This window comes from Danio rerio, chromosome 12 (assembly GCF_052040795.2).
Source record: "Danio rerio strain M-AB ecotype USA chromosome 12, GRCz13ab, whole genome shotgun sequence".
Lineage (NCBI taxonomy): Eukaryota > Metazoa > Chordata > Actinopteri > Cypriniformes > Danionidae > Danio > Danio rerio.
This window is the reverse complement of record NC_141032.1, coordinates 48,200,001-48,222,500: the sequence shown is the minus strand read 5'-3', so window position 1 is coordinate 48,222,500 and position 22,500 is coordinate 48,200,001. Positions and strand designations below refer to the sequence as shown.

Genomic DNA, 22,500 nt, shown 5'->3' with positions numbered 1-22,500 from the left:
CATACAAATACAAGAAAACATCAACAGATAACAAATACAAAGCAACAAAACAAAAAACAAAAACATCAACAATAGTCAGGTACTGGTATGTGCGTGAGTGTGTGCGTGTGTGTGTGTGTATGCATGTAAAGGTAACTTGGTGGACAGGTCAGAGTACATACATTAGGAACAATAACAGTCAATAAATGAAGCAAGTGTCACAAATATAGATAAAACATATAGAAAGAAACCAGTCAGAGGTAGGGAGTAACAACATTGCTTATTAATGTATGATAGTAAATATGAGAGTAAAAAGAGAGAAAGGACAACAGTAATAACTGACAACAATAATAATAAATCACAAGTGCTACACCAACTACTACTACAGAAAGTTACTTATATTACAACTACTACTGCTTCTACTACAGCCACGACTACTACTACTAACGTGTCTACTAATACTGATACTACTACAACGACTACCACTACTGATACTACTATAGCGTTTGCTACAACTAATACAACAATGTCTACTGCGACCACTACTACTACTACTATAATCACTTCTACTACATCAATATCAACAACATCTACTACTGATATTACTACACCAACAACGACTACTACTACTACTGTAACAACCACACCATTACTACTTCTGCTACTACTATACCAATGACATCTACTACTACATGAACTACAACTTCTATAATCTCCGTAACAATTACTCAATAACAATCGATACTATTACAATGACTACTACTTCATCTACTACTACTACTACTACTACTACAACTACTATCGTTACAATTACAACAACTGCAACCTTACTAATGATAATGGTATAAATACTTGTAATAATGATAATGAAAAGATAACAGGACAAGTCAGAACAGTAATAATAATAATGATAACAAAAAATAAAAGTAATACCATTTATGACAGATGTCGAGGAAAAGGGAGGATGGGAAATCAGGGAGAGGACAAGTAATAATCATAATAATAATAATAATAATAACAACAATAATAATAATAATAAATAATAATAATAATAGTAGTAAGTAGTAAGTAGAAGGGGAAAGAGAGGAAAAGAGAAAATAAACTAATAATAATAAACAAAAATTAATAAAATAATAATAATAATTAAAAAAAATAATAATAAAAAAACAGAAAATGAAGGGGAGGAGTCGAAGAAAAAGAAAAGTAACAAAAATAGTGAAAAATAAAATAAAATAAATAAATTTCAGCAAACAAAGCAATGAGAATAAGCAAAAAATTATTAATAATAATAAAAACTAACTAAATTAAAAAAAAAAAAAAAAAGTTTTTCCCATACTGATAAACTTCCGGTGACCTGTTATTGTTAACTTTTTTTTCCAATTTATACGGTTCCTTTTACACCATCAATGTTAATTAAAATACATTCAGTTAAATAAACTTAGACATTCATTTAGTTGCTCAAGCGAAAAACGTGACAAAAAGCCGTTTACTCACACGCACCCGTCAGAATCGGCAGGCTAGCGCAGAAGCCCCATTGAATATACAGGGGTAAAATAAATGCTCATATTATAAAGACATGGAGGAAAATTTAATTTACTGCAGTGCTTCTTGAACAATCTGAGACTCACTTTATATCGGATATCACTCAGCCAGTGGAGATCGCAGATTTTTTTAAAAGAAAACTGACATTAAACGTGCCGGTTTTTGCATTGGCATGCAGTTGACCGGAAGTGCTTAACCCAGGTTACTGGCAAATTCAAAGTCCTATTAGCATGCTTCAGCATATACCCTATAAAGCCAATAAAGCCAACTTGAGAGACTGCGTTAGACACACCACGAATAAGCGGTATTTCGTTTTTTGTAACTTGATGCAAAGATGATATAATACATATATAAATACAAAAAAAATCAATATATTAAAAACTCATTCATTTTCTTGTCGGCTTTTTTAATCCGGGGTCGCCACAGCGGAATGAATCACCAATTTATCCAGCAAGTTTTTACGCAGCGGATGCCCTTCCAGCCGCAACCCATCTCTGGGAAACATCCACACGCACATTCACACACACACTCATACACTACGGACAATTTAGCCTACCCAATTCACCTGGGGCCTCATGTATCAACGCTGCGTACGCACAAAAACTTTGCGTACGCCAGGTTTCACGCTCAGAATCGCTCACGTTTGGATTTACTAACAATGAACTGAACGTGGGAATGTGCGCAGGTTCACGGCAGCTTTCTGGCAGGCGTACGCACATTTTTTGTGCGTGTCTGTTTTATTTCCATTGGCGACTCCTAGAGGCAGTTGTGTTAAATTCTTCTCTACAAAGTGTCTGATCCTTGCAATGGCGTCTGTATGAGACGGGTTCATATAGTAGGTATGTAAGATTTCCATACCATACAGTTGACCAGCTAAACATTAAAGCACAATTTGCAGCGGTCGCCTGTTTTCCCAATGTAATCTGAGCGATTTACTGCACGCACATTGCTATAAAGACACTATGTGAAGATAAATTTGCATGCGTGAATCAGAAACATTTCCATTCAATAAATGTGCAAATAAAATATGATGCACAAACTTATTGATGATTCCTACTTGTCTTTCTCGTGATAAATAGTGGGCAAAATCTGATATGTAGCGGGGAAAAAAAAGAAGAAGGAATTCATCAGACACTGGATTCGAGCCGAGTTTATGCTCGAACGTGTCAGTACATGATCACATGCGTCGTATGAGGTGCGCCACTGAGACTGCGAAGGGTACTGCAACATTTTACAGATATAAACCACACTATTTCTTTTTTAAATGCACTCAGTGCGATGTTCAGACCCAACTGTGTTAACCGTATCAGCTAAACTCTCCCACTCTATTTTTTTTCTTTTGTTGTTAATTCCGCCGAACAAACTTGCAAATAACACCGCTTTTCTCCGGTCTACCTCCGAAAGCAGCACCTCCATTTCACATTCTGTTCAAAGTTTCTCTTTTTGCTTGCTTTTGCCATTGCTTTTTCGTTGGGTTTTGACATTAGCATAGTCATTAGCATATTCATACGGGGGAGGAGGCAGGGAGGGGTTTTGTGCTCGTGCATGTTGCGCTCAGTTTCACGTTCATTCAGATGTACAAAAGAATATGCGTGAGATTCGGCGTAAGCAGTGTTTCATACATCTGAATTTTTTTCTGCGTACGCACATTTACAGCTTTGTGCGTACGCAATGTTTTAGTAAGATTTCCACGCAAGTCTTCGTACATGAGGCCCCTGTACCGCATGTCTTTGGACTGTGGGGGAAACTGGAGCACCCGGAGGAAACCCACGCAAAGGCAGGGAGAACATGCAAACTCCTCACAGAAACACCAACTGAGCTGAGGTTCGAACCAGCAACCCAGCGACCTTCTTGCTGTGAGGCGACAGCACTACCTACTGCACCACTGCCTCGCCCGTATATTAAAAACTTTCAAGGATTTAAGATGTGTCTTAAATCGTAAAGAGAGTATTTTATCCCTGAAACTCTGGGTTTTCCGTGTCAAAATGGCAGGTTTGTTAAACTGGAGAAAGCAGGGTAAGTCAAGCCTGTTTCTGAAAGAGAGGCAACTTTAACTCAGTCAGTTACTGTGGTAACTTACTCTGTGAACCTAACCAGGTCAGGAGCAGGTTTTATTCTCTAAACTCAGAGTTTCTGTTGGTCACCTTAAGCTGCGATTACACTAGAGCAGGGGTGTCAAACTCAATCCCTGGAGGGCCGCAGCCCTGCACAGTTTAGTTCCAACCCTGCTCCAACACACTTACCTGTAGGTTTCAAACAAGCCTGAAGGACTCAATTAGTTTGATCAGGTGTGTTTAATTAGGGTTGGAACTAAACTGTGCAGAGCTGCAGTGGCGCAACAATATGCAGTATATGCGGCACATAGGGGCGCCACACATGGGGGGGCGCCGTTGTGCCAAAACTTTTTTTTTAAATTACCCTTATTAAAAGTTTCAAATAATAAAATAAATAAATATGTTTTGTTAAAAAAACATTATTTTGCATTTTAAACGAATATAATATTGTTATTGTTTAATTCAAAATCATTTAACACAATAACATGCAGTCCCACAGCCGAAAGTGTTCATGTAGATGTAACTGTTTAGATTTGTTTTTATTTTTATCAAAATAAACTGTCAAATCATACATAATGTCAAAAGTTATAAGATTAATCTGAAAATTTGTCTTCATTTATTATTAATTAATTAATATAAAATAGGAATTTGAACCCGCATACCCCTCAGTAAATGTGTAGTTGCGCCCCTGCAGAGCTGCGGCCCTTTTAGAATTGAGTTTGACACCTGTGCACTAGAGTTTGAGCTTACATATTCTGTCGTGCGGAGCTGTGAAAAGGGGCGGGATTAAACAATATGATTAGACATTAAAAAAGCGAGCGATTGGTCCATGTTTTTAATTTCTGTCCAGAGATGTCATGTTTTGATCCTCGATTGGTCTCACGTAGTCAAGTGATGCGACTTTTCAGGTCAGTGTTCACCAAGCTTGAACTTTGCGCAGCAGCAACCTGCGAAACTTGACGCATGACCTTGCATTTCCGGTCTGGTGCATTTGCATGCGTATGAATGGAAGTCTATGGGAGGAAAAGCCCAGTGTGACCGCAGCTTTATCCTTACGTTTCCACCCACCTATTTTAATGCTTATTTTGGACGTGTGCATAAAAAAAACTATTGATGGAAACGTCATGATGCACATAACTTTTGGAGATAAGCATAAAAACATGAATAATTGAGTAGGATTAACTTTTATTCGATAGAAAAGATGCACATGAACTACGATGGAGACGCTTTTACTGAACAAATTACAGTATGTGCATTAAAAAAAGGTTTGTTATAAGAGCTGATGATGATGAAAAATGTGTGTAATTGACAACCCAGCAGGCTGAGCACACTGTAGAACATCTTAAATGTTGTTTTGGTCATTCTAAAATGACCTTAACCGTTTCAGCATTAATGTTATTTTATTATAAATTACCTCCTGAGCGTCTGGAGCATGTCAAGAGCGTCTGTTCTCCATGTTTCATGGCTTTAAACGCCACCATTTGTTCACTGATTAGCATGTTCATGTGTGTTTGATTAGAGTTGGAGCTAAACTATGCAGGAAACTGGCCCACCATGACTGAGTTTGCCCACCCCTTGTTTAGGTTTTAGGGAAAAATGCCTTTTTTATCATACCTGTCCTCCGTACTGATGGTAACATTATTGCTCAAGTCTTTGTAATTGCTCAGTTTCTCCAGCAGAGGGAGTATCGAAGCTATGGTTTATTTTGAAGTGGAACAGATTGCAGTTTATTTATGATGATGTAAATCTTGGTGGACTTAAAAAGAAATGTTGAGGTTATATTTGACCATATTATGCAGAGGGGGAAAAAACTATGCATTTTTTGCCACTTTTTTATAGTAGTGGGAGCCTTAAACTGCCTTAAACCTAAAGCAGGGTGTCTGAACAAACCTGTCTGTGGATTTCTAGTTTGTAGTGCCTATTAACATGGCCAGATTAACCAATAAGGGGGAATTTGGAGTGTATTTAGGCTAAGTGCAAATAGCACATCTCATTGGGAATAAGCTAGTTGAGTGATTCTCCCCATCAGTGTTTGATTGACAGAGATGACATGACTAAAGAGAGCGGCAGACACTAGCATGAGTGGCGTAGCTCGTAAAGCGCATGGCAATATGTTTTGACACGATTGATCATAAACCCGGTTCGAATCCAGCATCTGATGAACTGCTTCTTCTTTTTTCGTCCACTACTACTATCAGATTTTGCCTACTCCTCATCACGAGTAAGACAAGTAAGAATCATTAATAAGTGTGTGTATTATGGAGGATTCAGATTCATAGAACTTAACTTGATTTAAGAGGTGTTATATCCAAATCATATGCATTATAAGTTTGTAGAAGTTATTCATTAGAAATACCCTTAAATATAAATTTTAGTACTGCTTCAGTGAACTTGAACAAGTATATTAAAATCCTTTCATTTTCACTAATTGTATTAGTATTTTTTATTAAAAAAAATAATAATTCTTTAAGAATAAGTTAAATCTCGGTAGACTAGAAGTATATATACTGTATATCATTTATTTTAAAATTGCGGGCAATAGATTATAGTTTAATTTTATACAGAAATATGATATGGTGCGGCCAGGTATAGGGGGACTACAAGACATTGTGCCCAGGGGCCTCTGAATTCATAATCCTGGCCTGCCTATAAGAGAAAGTATCTCATTTTTGCATGCTTGATTAGGGTAAAAGCTAAAATGTGTAGGACAGTCGCCCTTCAGTAGCAGGAATGGACACGGCTGACCTAAAGTAACTAACATTATTTTCTGTCTACTGTAATATTTTCTATGGTCGTACTTTATATTAAGTGTCCTTAACTACTATGTACTTACATCAAAAAATAAATACAATGTACTTACTGTGTTTATAAAGTATTTGAGAACACTTGTGGTGCTCTTGAGTTGGGATAGAGGTTGGGTTAGGGACAGGTTTGGTGGCATGGGTAGGTTTAAGGGTGAGTAAAGGTGTAAGGGATGGTCAACAGTATATTTACAAATGTAATTAGAGAAGTTAGTTACAGATGTAATTACATACAGGTATTTAATTAAGCATAATTACACAATAAATACATGTATTTACACAATAAGTACATTGTAACAAACGATTAATTCCTGTGTAAGTACTTATTAGTTAAGGCCACTTAATATAAAGTGGGACCCTTTCTTTTATATTGTATGAATTCAAGTTTATTTGTAAAATTATTTTACAATAATTATTGTTTCAAAGCAGGGTTGTTGCTAGGTTGGATACGATTGCAGCTGGAATTTAACATGAGTTATTTATATTAATTATTAAATTTCCCATTTATTGTATTTTAAAAACCTCTACCCCCAACCCTCACATTACTGTAAACATATTAATTATTGTTATACCGTGTCATAAAAATTGCTGCTGTATTGATGTGCATTTTGCACTTCCGGCTGGCTGCATATTCGATCTACACTTTACCTCAAAGCAGCTTTATAAAAAGTGCACATAATTGTATTGCAATCCAATTAAGTCAAAGTTACTATTAAATACATGTTAACATTCATTCATTTTCCTCCGGCTTAGTCAGGGGCTTATTTTATCAGGGGCGCCACAGCAGAATGAACCACCAACTATGCCAGTGTAACCCCGCCGTTTCTACACCACCCAACCCGCTCGGAGCTGGGATCGAACCGGTGATCTTCTGCATGGGAGTCTGTTGCTCTACCAAGGAGGTTTAAGACCATGGCCTCTAGTGTCTGTTGCTAGAGCACCTTTAGTTGTCAGAGGAGTGAGATTTACCTGCACAGCACTCACTAGCTGGCCTCCATTACACCAGGGTATGTTTGTACACAGCAGATGCCCTTCGAGCTGCAACCCAGTACTGGGAAACACCAAAACACGCTTACATTCACAAAAACACATACACTATGGCCAATTTAGTTCATCCAATTACCCTATAGTGCATGTGTTTAGACTGTAAGGGAAACCAGAGCACCCGGAGGAAACCAACACGGGGAGAACATGCAAACTCCACACAGAAATAGCAACTGACCCAGTCGGGACTCGAACCAGCGACCTTCTTGCTGTGAGGTGACAGTGCTAACCACTGAGCCACCGTGCAAATATTCGACCTTACAGCATATAGGTGATGTCTCTCTGTGTGTATATGTTTAATGAAGTGTATATGTGTATTAAGTTTATGTGTTGTCCTCAATGTCTTCGATGGCTGGCATCATCTCTTCACAGGTCTTGATATACTATTTCATTTTAGACAGGGTGTAGGTGAACCGCTTGATGTGAATTGTAAGCAATATTTGCTTCATCCATCCAAGTGTGGCTAATTTACTGCATAATGATTCAGAATGACCTATTAGTCTGTTGGTTTAACCTTTTTCCATCTGCTGCTCCTGTGACTCGACTGCAGGCTGTGTGTGTATGTGCTTGTGTGTGTATGTGTGTTTGTGTGTGTGTGTTTGTGTGTGTGTGTGTGTGTGTGTGTGTGTGTGTGTGTGTGTGTGTGTGTGTGTGTGTGTGTGTGTGTGTGTGTGTGTGTGTGTGTGTGTGTGTTTGTGTGTGTGTGTGTATGCGCTTGTGTGTGTGTGTGTGTGTGTGTGTGTGTATGTGTTAAGGACAGATGAAAGGCGAAGATGTTTGCTGGCAGAGAACTGGAGAAACTGCTGCATAAATAACCTTGAGACAAACATAGAAAGCAGGAGGCTGGAGCCAGATTGAGGAATTGTTTATTTATATCTCCAAACAGAAATATTGCTCCATTGATCTTCATCTGTGTACTTTTAAAGGCTCCATGTCTTCTTTCCAATTTGGTGTCTTGGAAAAAAAAAAAGAAGTTGGCACCTGTAGAAAATGCTGTTCTGTACGTCGTGGAGGAGCCAAAGTGCACTGCAGCACATCACATTACTGGTCTGTATTGTAGTAGCTTAACTGAACCACAAGGTGGAGGCAATCTATCAGAAGTGCAATCGCGACGCTATAAACAAGCACAGCCTTGGAGATAAAGTCATTGTTCATGCTTTATCAAACCACTTGAATTTCTTTAGAGATTATTACATTAGGAATTCATAAATTATGTCTAGTTTTGAAGGGTTAAGTAATTATAACATGCACCACATAATGGATTTGAACTAGTTAGCCAACCTGCGAGCTAATCAAATTCTCTGTTGTCGGGTAATGAGAGTCTTAATTTGATATGCTAGGTATTGTGTGTGTGTGTGTGTTTGTTTGTGTTTGTGTGACATTACAGTAACAGTAAGAGTTGCCTGGTGATCTAAAAAAAACACCCTCCACAGGTTTGAGCTCTGAGAAGCTTTTACTGTATGTTCATCATAAAACACACACACACACACACACACACACATACACACACACACACACACACACACACACATTTTTGCAAACATTTTTTATACTGTCAGCGGCCACTTTATTAGGTACACCTGTCCAACTGCTCTTTAACGCAAATATCTAATCAGCCAATCACATGGCAGCAACTCGATGCATTTAGGCATGTAGACATGGTCAAGACAATCTGCTGCAATTGGGGAAGAAAGGGCATTTAAGTGACTTTGATTGTGGCATGGTTGTTGGTGCCAGACAGGCTGGTTAGAGTTTTTCAGAAGCTGCTGATCTACTGCTATTTTCACGCACAACTATCTCAAGGGTTTACAGAGAATGATCAGAAAAAGAGGAAATATCCAGTGAGCGGCAGTTCTGTGGGAGCAAATGCCTTGTTGATGCCAGAGGTCAGAAAAGAATGGCCAGACTGGTTCCAGCTGATAGAAAGGCAACAGTAACTCAAATAAGCACTCGTTACAACTGAGGTCTGCAGAAGAGCATCTCTGAACACACAACACGTCCAACCTTGAGGCGGATGGGCTACAGCAGCAGAGGACCACACCGGGTGCCGCTCCTGTCAGTGAAAAACAGGAAACTGAGGCTACAATTCACACAGGCTCACCAAAACTGGACAATAGAAGATTGGAGAAACGTTGCCTGGTCTGCTGTGACATGTGGATGGTCGGGTCAGGATTTGGCATCAACAACATGAAAGCATGGATTCGTCATGCCTTGTATCAACGGTTCAGGCTGGTATTGGTGGTGGTGGTGTATTTTCTTGGCACACTTTGGGTACATTAGTACCAATTGAGCATTGTGTCAACACCACAGCCTACCTGAGTATTGTTGCTGACCATGTCCATCCCTTTATGACCACAGTGTACCCATCTTCTGATGGCTACTTCCAGCAGGATAATGTGCCATGTCATAAAGCGTGAATCATCTCAGACTGGTTTCTTGAACATGACGATGAGTTCACTGTACTCAAATGCCCTCCACAGTCATCAGAACTCAATCCAATAGAGCACCTTTGGGATGTGGTGGAACGGGAGATTCGCATCATGGATGTGCAGCCGACAAATCTGCAGCAACTGTATGATGCTATCATGTCAATATGGAGCAAAATCTCTGAGGAATATTTCCAGTACCTTGTTGAATCTCTGCTACGAAGGATAAGGGCCGTTCTGAAAGCAAAGGAGGTAAAGGGCGGTACTAGTAAGGTGTACCTAATAAAGTGGCCGGTGAGTGTATACAGTATATGTTTTTGTGGAAATCATAATACATTTTTTTCAGCATATTTTGTTTAAATAGAAAAGTGTAGCATCAATAATTATATGATTTAATAAATACGCTTTAATATACATCCTGTGATACATCCTGTCATTCATTCAGTTTCTTTTCGGCTTGGTCCCTTTATTAAACAGGGGTCGCCACAGTGGAATGAACCACCACACCAACTTATCCAGCATATGTTTTATGCGGCGGATGTCCTTCCAGCTGCAATACATACTCCATATAGTATATAGATTAATATTTTATAATATTTATAATATATTATTATAAGTACAACAATAAATAATGTTTGTTTTATTGTCTGCAGTGATATACAAGTCAAAGTAAATTTAGAAATCACTATTTCCCTTTTTTTCTCTTGTTTTCCATATTAATGAAGGTAAAATTTCCATATAAAATTTTAATTTGGGGTTTTATAAATTCTATGTAAAATAATGACAGTTTTAGTTTTGGGTGCACCATCCCATTAAGAACTGAACACATATCGTGCTTTTGCCTAAATGATTCAATAGTCTCTCTTCTAAAATGAACTGAGTTCAGAAAAACAAAAGGTTTGTTGATTCCCTCAGCGGGACAGACAGAGGTCTTACATGCCGCACTGAGCTGAGAAGGTCATTAGGGAGCGACAGTAAACATTAGACCGACAGCAGTGCATGGGAAAACTCACTGCCAAAGACAAATACCAGCAGTTTGATATCTCAGGATTACAGACGCCTGACCGCTAAAACGGATTAATTCAGTGGCAAAGAGAGCAGATGATGTCCACGAGCACCTGAGGAGATGTCCGGTGCCGTGAGAAAAGCTGAGTGTTAATACAGGCATGGCAGAGGGCCAGAGAGGGGCATCAGGGGGCCGTTTTGGCAGATCCGGGCTGAGAAATAAAAGCCACTCTGTGTTTTGCTGGAGCTGCTCTGTGCTGAAGGATAGGAGTTTCTCTGCAACACTGCACAGGTACAATCCTAAACATCAACGCACTGCTGGACTAATCCACTGTTGCACTAAAAAAATAATTAAATACTTGTTTAAATTTGAGACATTTTTTTTTATGTTCAATCCACTTAATCTTAATAGTTGACTTAATCGATTTGCGTTGGGACAACTGAATGAGATGTGTGGAAACCTGCATTTTTACAGTGTGTCTAAAAGGGGTAGTTCACCAAAAATGTAAATTCTGTAACTATTTACTCCTCTTTTTTACTAATTTGAAACCTTTATGAGTTTTGTGTCTCAGTCCTAAACATAAAACAGTATAAGAAGGGTTCAGATGCGAAAACCTCCATGTGCCATGTGAAATGTTCTTCTAAAATGAGCAGTTGTTCTCCGGCTCCTTTGCGTGTCACTTCACTTTTATGGCAAGAATAGGTTCTTGGCATTGCCTTTAAAGTGAACAAACTAACCATAGGATTTTGAGATAAATTATCATTTTAGAAGAACATTTCAGAGGGCGCTTGGAGGTTTTTGCATCTGAACTCTTCATATTATGCTTGTATCAACTATGCATTATAATTTTCTTGCAAAATATGCATTTATACTAATTAATGTGAATAGATGGCTTCATTAAAAGCATGTAAAGTAGCCTGCACTTGATTAACAGCCTCAGAGTTCACAATAGTACTGTATTTTACTGCACAACACATACATTTAATGTAAAAAATTGGAAAATGTTTAACAAAAAAAAAAAAAAAAAAAATATATATATATATATATATATATATATATATTATGTATATATATATTAATAGTATATATATATATATATATATATATATATATATATATATATATATATATATATATATATATATATATATATATATATATACTATTAATATATACATACATACATACATACATACATACATACATACATACATACTATTAATATATATATATATACATACTATTAATATATATATATACATACATACATACATACTATTAATATATATATATATATATATATATATATATATATATATATATATATATATATATACATACATGCATACATACTATTAATATATATATATATATATATATATATATATATATACAGTACATACTATTAATATATATATACATACATACATACTATTAATATATATATATATATATATATATATATATATATATATATATATATATATATATATATATTTTTTTTTTTTTTTTGTTAAACATTTTCCAATTTTTTACATTAAATGTATGTGTTGTGCAGTAAAATACAGTACTATTGTGAACTCTGAGCCTGTTAATCGAGTGCAGGCTACTTTACATGCTTTGAATGAAGCCATCTATTCACATTAATTAGTATAAATGCATATATATATATATATATATATATATATATATATATATATATATATATATATATATATATATATATATATATATATATATATATATAAATAGTTTATTTATTAATAGTATATTTGTTAATAGAATAAAAAAATTGAATAGAAGGGCTAATAACTTTGACTTTATCTGCATATAATAAAGCATAAATGAATGTATTAGTGACCAAAAACAGCCATAGCTAATCAAAAAGACGTTAAATTGAATGACACTGTCAAGTGATAAGGATTTCATCTTCATAACATTGCTGTCTCTGTATTATTTATAGGATTTTGGCATACACTGTGGTTCTCAAGCTATTAATGAACACAAACGGCTTTACAGTCAGAAATCATTTCCATTTTGTGATGGTGTTAAATTGTTATTGTGACCTGTTGATCTGCTGTGCTGATTCTATAAATGACAGAGTGACGGCGAATTGTCCTCATCATCTCTGACTCACAGCACAAACAAACCACCGACGTGAAAACTCAAACAAATACTTCTGTAAGCGCTTAAACTCTTCTTAAAGAGACAAGCATGGTTTATCTTTACTACAACAACAAAAATACTATTTGAAAAAGAACAATTTGTACATTACCGGACATTAGCTGTCAGAATTTGACCGTAAACAGAAAAACAAAAATGCTAAAAACAACCACATTGGAAATACTAAGAAACCCAAAAGAGTTCTATTTATCAAACAACAGTATGATAGAAATAATTTTGCACAGAGAGAAATCATCATTAGAATTTTAGAGGTTTTTTTTACTATTAAAAAGAGAGTAAGAAAGAAAAAATACATTAATAAAAATCACTTGTTTTTTTTTTAATTAAGTCTATCAAAAATAATGCATTCGTTAAAAGATCTAAAAATATAACAAATTTAACAGTACATGCATAGATCGTTTCAAAGCCAAGATTCATCAATGAATTGCTCATATGTCAGCTTATGGAAGTGGTGTCAGTGAGGCTAGCAGGGGGCGCCCAACCTGCAGTCTGTGTGGGTCCTAACGTCCCAGTATAGTGACAGGGACTCTATACTGCTCAGTGAGCGCCGTCTTTCGGATGAGATGTTAAACTGAGGTCCCGACTCTCTTTGGTCATTAAAAATCCCAGGATGTCCTTCAAAAAGAGTAGGGGTTTAACCCCGGCTTCCTGGCCAAATCTGCCCACTGGCCTCTGTCCATCATGACCTCCTAATCCTCCCCATATCATAATTGGCTTTATCACTCTGTCTCCTCTCCTCCAATCAGCTGGTGTGAGGTGTGCGGTCTGGTGCAAAATGGCTGCCATCGCGTCATCCATGTGGACTTTGCACACTGGTGGTGGATGAGGAGATCCCCCCCCTATGTGTAAAGCGCTTTGAGTGCCCAGAAAATCGCTATATTAATGTAAGGAATTATTATTATTATTATTATTATTATTATTATTATTATTATTATTATTATTATAGACAGACCAGCAGATCATCATGACAATGAAATGCTCCAGTGTCCCTGTATCTGTGGTTACACTCAGTAAACAGCGGTGAATTTGGTGAACTGATGACCTTCACGGCCAATCACAGTCATTTCTGTTGAGCATGTAAACACAATGACAAATCAGCTCTATTTAATCATGGCCAATAGACAACACGATGCTGAGCTGGCATCGCAATCCATCGCTCTCACAAAAAATACACTCAGGCCGTGTTTACATTAATACGTCTTAGTGTTAAAATGGCATTTTAGAACGAAAATTATCCACATCCACACCGTGTTTTACCTTGCATTTCTGAACAGCCCTCCATCCTCTAAAAACGCACATCACGTGACCACACACACACACAGCCACGCTCTTTTCTTTCTCTCAGAGCTCCCAAGACAGAGAGAGCAGTGCACGTCTTTATCAAGGACGACCGGTGGATCGCGTCTCACTGAAGTTGTTAAACGTGATATTTATGCATTTGCGGGACTCCCGGAAATCACACGTTTCCCTCCCGGTCCTCAAATGAGTCACCCTTCTCACCCCCGGATCCCTCCTCACTCTTCAGACTCGTCATGCGCAGTCTATCAACCACCCCATGAATTTAACCCCCCTTTCTTAACATGATGACGATGCTATCGTCGATCGCGATGTTTCACATTAGACATCATACTATGCCAAATTGGTCGACAACGTCCAACCCTAGTTAGTGCTTTAAAATTTGAGTACCGATTTGTACCACATTCCAGTATCGCACCAACCCAAAATACTATAATATATACAGTCTAATAAATGTTTCTCTACTGTAGTGTGGATCAAAACTACTATAGTATTTACTATAAATGTCTACAGTATTTTCTACTGTGGGATGTTACTGTGTTATAAAAAAGTGTGTCCTTGTATAAAATGTTTGTTCCTCAGCTCAACAGAATGATGTTGTGTACGTTTGTTCAGAGAGAAACCTCCACGCTTCTCTGCGGAGCCGGATGTGGATCAGGAGCTGATTGAGCGTTTGGGTTTGGGCAGTAATGACACTCTCAGTAACGGAAACCGCGCAGATCTGGATGCTGCCAAACGCCTCGCCAAGCGGCTCTTCAACCTCGACGGCTTCCGCAAGTGTGATGTTGCCCGACATTTGAGTAAAAAGTGAGTAAATCTCGTTTAATTCTCACACTCAAAAGTCCTGACTGTCAGGCATCAGTGCTGTTTAATTTCAAGAAGTAAAAGAGAAATGATTAGAGGGGAAAGCCATCTGCCATTCGAGGTGTGAATCTGCCACTATGCTGTCACATAGGCTGTTTCTCAATATGCGTTCTTGTCTGTACTTGCGCTCTTGTGTCCTCGTGAAACGTCATCGTCCGTCGCCAAAGTAGTGTTCCAATTCAAAGTTCACATCTTGCCAAGTACAGATGAAATTCCCGGATGTGCACTTGCTCTGGCCTTTGGCCAAGGATGCATCGAGAGGTGAATTGTGCGAACTTGCGAAGCTCAGGTATCCCAGAATGCATTGCAGCGTAACCAGCAAGCGCTAATGGCGGAGGAAGAAACTCGCACGGTTTTAAAAATACTCCTTTACCGTGTCACAAAATAAAGTTGTAAGAGTTTTTCAGGCGAGAATGTTGTTGTTTTAAACTCGAATCTGCAGTTTATTCACAAAGATAGCGCTTCTTTAACGATGTAGCTCAGCTTATGCGTACTCCCACTCCCAGCCTGTCAGCGGGAGCTCCGTCGTCAGCTCCCCCACCAGAGCAGCTTTACTTCGGCCAGGCCATCTCGGACGTACCGCTGGATCTCATCTCTCCATTGTAGTTAAAACAGGATATTTAATACATCTTGGGAATATCTATATCAGTTTTTGGTCTTATAAATCTATTATTTGTTCTCAGTTGTCTTATTTTGGCAGTGTTATTTTGTTACCCTTTATAATTGTCTTAAATTATATTACCATGTTGTACGCTGTTTGTCTTGATTACTTGATGTAATCTTTATTTCGTATTGTTTGTATAATTTCCATTCTAGTTTAATAAATCTGATAATCAAAGAAACGTGTATAACTCATTTTAATTCACATTTATATTAATACATGTATACATTTTCTTAAATCAAAAATGTAGATTTATAATATTGATATAATATTAATTAAATCATTTTATTGTTAATGTACAGTGAAACTGATGAATCCATGGTGAGGTAAGTGACATTATGAAGTACACTGCTGTTCCATTTGAAGAAGTACCCGACTTGTGTCCATAGTCATCTGTAGCTCCGCCCTCTTTTGAAAAGAGCACAATCTCATTTGAATTTAAAGCAACAGTCACCAAAACGCTACGATTAGGATCGAAGCCTAAAATGGTCTATTTCAAAGAGTTATAAAACATTATCTATGGGGTATTTCAAGATGAAACTTTACATATACACTCTAGGGACACCAGAGACTTATTTTTTGTCATTTTTTCTCTTGTAAAAAGGGTCATAGTAGGCCCGCTTTTAGAAGTGTCAAAATGAATTGTTTCTTTGGTGCACTGCGATGCAGATCCTAACCGGTTATAACGTACTGACATCATTTATCTCTTATGTGCTACTGTATATTGCGGTAACTTAATAGGGCGAGCGAGAATAATAAAAAAAATAAAAACTCCAGCTACTTAAACACAGAAACTCTGCACGATTCACTGCGTGTGTTTCACTGACACCAGGGCTGGACTGGGGCAAAAAATCGGCCCTGGCATTTTGGGCCAGAGGGGCCCACTAAATTCAATCAAAATGCTATCTATCTATGCTATCATGTCCAATATTTTTATCAACTCATATTCTATAAAACAGAAAAGCCATATATATGAAATAAATAAATAAATAAATACAAACTTTAATCTCAATGTAATTACTGTATACTGTCCATAAAGATATTTGTTGAGTTCTAAAAAATACACTATTCATTCATTTATTTTTCTTTGCATAAGTCCCTTATTTATCAGGGGTTGCCGCAGTGGAATGAACTGCCAACTATTCCAGCATGTTTTATGCAGCAGATGCCTTTCCAGCCAAAACCCAATATTGGAAATCACCCATACACACTCATTCACACACACACACTCATACACTACGGCCAATTTAGCTTATTCAATACACTATTCACTCAGCCTATATTCAATAATAAACATAACAAAAACTGCCTGCTAATGAATGGGTAAACCAAAGGCACCAGTGTTACATTTTAACCTCTTTCACCTCATCCTGCTTGCTGTTTCACTATCTAAACAATGAAAACATAATATAAGTCAAATTTGTTTCATTTTGATATTATGATTAACAGACACCAAACAGCCTCATGTAGCTGCATATTTATATGAGCATCATCTTCACTCTGCATATTTATAACAAAACAGGGCTTAAATATAACTGTCTCCTTTCATTTTCATTGAAAAGAATGAACTTTACCCCGTCTCTTTTGCAGAATATCAGTTTTAATAACCAATAATGGCCATTATAACAGTATAACGTACATTAAATTTAAACGATAAAGGTAAGCAATCAGTCAATGTGCAGAATCAGTGTATGTGGTTACATAAATTAACATATTAGCTTATCTTTGCACTCAGCCAAAACAGTTAACTGAGAACAAGTAATTCAAAAAACATAAGAATTGTTAGATAGAGACAACAAGATGAATTTAATATCATGTTTAACAACTATAGTGAGATGAGATCATCCAGCAGATGAACTGTCTGACATGCACTATACTCTCACCTGGGGTTTATGCTCACTTGCTGAACTACTGGCTGAAGGTCTTGGCAGAGAGTGTGCATGTGTGTGGTCACATGATTTGCGTTTTTAGCCGTGTACTAGAATGAACGGAGAACTTTTCAGAATCGCTAAATGAAATGCCGGTGTATTTCCCGCGATTTCTCTGCGCCTCCCTTGCGTTTCTTCTCTCTGACTCTCGACTATTTTGACAAATACACACAGACGACGCACGCTCACACGGAGTCCAAAATAGGAGTTTGTGATTGGGCCAGTCCAATGTCAATACCGAAAAGAGCCAATGGGCTGCAGAGTGTCACATGGGCCGGCCTGGTCTGTCTGTCCGGGAAAAAAAGCATCTACTTTCAGAGAGTCACAGATCACAGCAGCGTCAATTAATCAGGCAGAAAAAAACGATAGGCTGCTAAGCCTTTTATGGGCCGATCAGATCATAAGACGATGATCAGCCCGGCCCAAAAAGTATGTCGGCCCACCGGGAAAGTGCCCGGTCTGCCAGATGGCCCCTGACTGACACTATAGTTAAAGCAAAAGCCCCTGTTTCACTGACATGGAGAGATGTAAACTCCATTTCTCTCTCTCTGTCTCTCTCACTGTGGACCTTTCACCTGCTGACGTGAGGTAACGTTTCCTCTCCTCTCAGCTGTTTCGGAGATCCTTGTGAATCCAGACACGAGCGTGTCGATAATAGCTGTGATGGGCGCTGCCGTTTATGCTTGTATGTTGGTGAACAGCGCCAGAGCGTTGGAGCCAGTCACAGCCCTTTCTGTTGAGCATGTTACCAATCATAGGGGTTTATCAACTCGCAGGGAAATATTTACAGTTGTTTTTTTACATGCCCAATGCTTTCTCCCCCTGATGACACCTACAAAGGTAGAATGTCAATCAAAGTGTTTCCACAGACTATTTAGGGGCCAAGCACCGTTGGTGCGTAGGCACCTATTGCTTCCGTTAGTGTTCCTATTATTATTATTCTTCTTCCGTTTCTTCCGCCGGATTTGAATGGCAGCCCATATAGGCGTATGCAGGAAAGTTGTATAATTTGGCACAATGATAGAGGACAGTGTTAACATTAATCAGACCAAATATGAAGTCTCAAAATCCAACTCTCTAGCGCCACCACTTGTCCAAACTTTCACATATGTTTATCATGATAACTTTTTAACCGAATCGGCTACAATCAAAATTCTTTTTTCCTCTGATTCCTTGGCTCAGTCCGATTCAAACGCACACTATGAAGTTATTTTCCGTCATGAAATTTTTCGAACTATTTTAAATTATTCAAAAAACATATTTGATCGAACTCGTCCTAGGCCGTTTCTCCGATTTTGACCAAAATTGAATCACACAATCTACAGACCCTGCCAAACAAAAATTATGGAATTCAAGTTGATTTGACCAACCGTTTTTGTTAAACTTGCGATCAAATTTAACGTAGAACTTGCGAAAATGGACTTGAGGCGATATCTCCGTAACGCATTCACCGATTCACACCAAACTTGGCGAGTGTTATGACAACTAGGGTCTGAGGTTATATGCGGAGTTTCGGCGCACTGACCGTAGTGGTCCGGAGATACAAAAAACTTGCTTTTTTGGCTTATAACGTCTCAACCTTTCGTTCGAAACTCATAAATCTGGTCTCATTACATCCGGCAGAGCATGTCGAGTCGAATGATGTCTGATTTTCACAGGTCAATCATTTTGGGCGTCGACCATTTCGATTTTTGGCCAAAAATGCTATATTTTACCAACACATTCGCATATCATTACAAAACATGGTATGCATCTTCAACCCCATGCCCTGAAAGTACTCTGGAGCAGCGCCACCCTTTGGCCAAAAGTGCTTGGCCCCTTAATTGCTGCTTGCAGCTATATTTAAATCTTGTGATTATAATAAATACAATTAAAACATGTAACCATTAGAAGCTGGCTATATTCACACACTGTTGCCACACAACTGTGTTTAAACCCCTTATACAAGTCATTTTTGCATAATAGGTCCCCTTTAATTAAATTGAAACAATAGCATATCAAGCATGTCTTATATAATTAATTAATTTTCCTTCAGCTTCGTCCCTTTATTCATCAGGGGTCGCCACAGGGAAATGAACCACCAACTTATCCAGCATATGTTTTACACAGCGGATGCCCTTTCAGCTGCAACCCAGTACTGGGAAATACCCAAACACACTTATTCACACTCATACACTACGGCCATATTTAATCTGTAGCGCATGTCTTTTGACTGGAGCACTCGGAGGAAACCCACACCAACACGGGGAGAACATGCAAGCTCCACATATAAATGCCAACTGCCCAGCCAAGACTCGATTGAGCGACCTTCTTGTTCTGAGGCAACAGTGCTAACCACTGAGCCATCGTATTGTCCTTAAAAACTTCAAATATATGTCAGAGGTGTATATAGTTGTGAAAAATGTAAGACAATTATTTTATTTCCTGAGGTAAAGCATGCACTGGTGAATTGTTCACAACACAACCAGGCATTATAAGCATTATAGATGGAGCCAATGTTGTTTTAATGTTATTTCTATGTTGATTTCTTGTCGGTTTGCCTGTGTTTGCTGTGACTTCTTGACCTCTGTGTGTTTGAGTTTGTTATATAAAGCAGAGCAGCTTTAATATGTGCTTCTGCCTCCACCGCTCAGAGCATCTGTACTTTAAGAGCTTCTCGCTCTCTGACAGGTGCATCATGGGACTTTTGATCCGCCGTGTGTCTCTGACAGGTCTGGGACGCGTCTGTCACCCTTCGTTCATACATTGTCGTCTTCTTTGATTGTCTTTTCTGTCTCTCTGATTTGGTTTTAGCAATGACTTCAGCCGTATGGTGGCAGAGGAATATCTGCACTACTTCAATTTCACCGCCATGACTTTGGACCAAGCACTGAGGTCAGCACATTAAATGTGGAAGCGGAAAATGATTTCCCTTTTTTAAACATTGATACATATATGAGTTATTAAATAAATATGTAATGCATAACATTGCTAATAGTATTATATGACTTGTGCAAGTGATGTAATTGATTAGATGGTGTGGAATATCAGTACAATATTTACTTGAACAAATTAAATAAATACCTAGTAATATTAAGCGAAGGATGGAAAGATAGACAGACTGATGGATGGATGGAGTGATTGATAGACAGACGGATGGATGGATGCCATCCATACATCTGTCTGTATATCCATCCATTGCTAATGGATGGATGGACAAATGGATGGATGGATATTTGTATATATGTCATCCATTAGCAATGGATAGATAGACGGATGGATGGATATTTGTAAATATGTCATTCATTAGCAATGGATGGATGGATGGGTAGACAGATGGATGAATAGACCGATGGATATTTGTAAATGTCATCCATTAGCGATGGATGGATGAATGGATGGTTGGATAGATAAACATGGATGGATAGACAAATGGTTGGATGGATAGATGGATAGATGACTGGATGGATGGGTGGATGGATGGATGGATGGATGAGTAGACAGATGGATTGATGGACTGGATGAATGGACAGATTGATGGATGAATGGATGGATGTGTAGACAGGTGGATGGATAGACAGATGGATGGATAGAAAGACGGATGGATGGATATTTGTAAATATGTCATCCATTAGCAATGGATGGATAGACAAACATGGATGGATAGATAGATGGTTGGATGGATGGATGGATGGATGAATGGATGGATGGGTAGACGGATGGATGGATGGATGGATGAGTAGACAGATGGATTGATGGACTGGATGAATGGACAGATGGATGGATGAATGGATGGATGTGTAGACAGGTGGATGGATAGACAGATGGATGGATAGAAAGACGGATGGATGGATATTTGTAAATATGTCATCCATTAGCAATGGATGGATAGACAAACATGGATGGATAGATAGATGGTTGGATGGATGGATGGATGGATGAATGGATGGATGGGTAGACGGATGGATGGATGGATGGATGAGTAGACAGATGGATTGATGGACTGGATGAATGGACAGATGGATGGATGAATGGATGGATGTGTAGACAGGTGGATGGATAGACAGATGGATGGATAGAAAGACGGATGGATGGATATTTGTAAATATGTCATCCATTAGCAATGGATGGATAGACAAACATGGATGGATAGATAGATGGTTGGATGGATGGATGGATGGATGAATGGATGGGTAGACGGATGGATGGATGGATGAATAGACAGATGGATTGATGGACTGATGGATGAATAGACAGATGCATGGATGGACAGATGGATGGATGAATGGATGCATGGGTAGACAGGTGGATGGATAGACAGATGGATGGATGGATGTATATTTATATTTATGTCATCCATTCGCAATGGATGGATGGAAAGATGGATAGACAGACAGACAGATAGACAGACAGACAGACAAACAGACGGATGGATAGATAGATTGACAGATGAATGGATGGAAATATAGATGGATGGATGGATGGATGGACTGACGGATGGATGGATGGATAGACAGATGGATAGATGGATAGGCGGATGGAAGGAAGGACGAACGGATGGATGGACAGACAGATAGATGGATGGATGGATGGATGGACAGACGGATAGATAAATGGATAGATGGAAGGATGGACGGATGGATGGATACAGATGGATGGATGGATGGAAGGAAGGAAGGAAGAAAGGAAGGAAGGACGAACGGATGGATGGACAGACAGACAGATAGATGTATGGA

General features: G+C 38.2%; 1 protein-coding gene across 1 annotated transcript in view; it reads left to right on the top strand.

Annotated features, from left to right (window-relative positions):
* Window positions 1-22,500, top strand: part of LOC101886286 (uncharacterized) — a 157,195-nt gene that overhangs the window by 51,128 nt on the left and 83,567 nt on the right. The window contains exons 7-8 of the mRNA XM_087276903.1: window positions 14,948-15,139; window positions 20,579-20,659. Of these exons, the coding sequence (XP_087133029.1) occupies window positions 14,948-15,139; window positions 20,579-20,659 (273 nt within the window). The remainder of the gene's footprint in view (window positions 1-14,947; window positions 15,140-20,578; window positions 20,660-22,500) is intronic.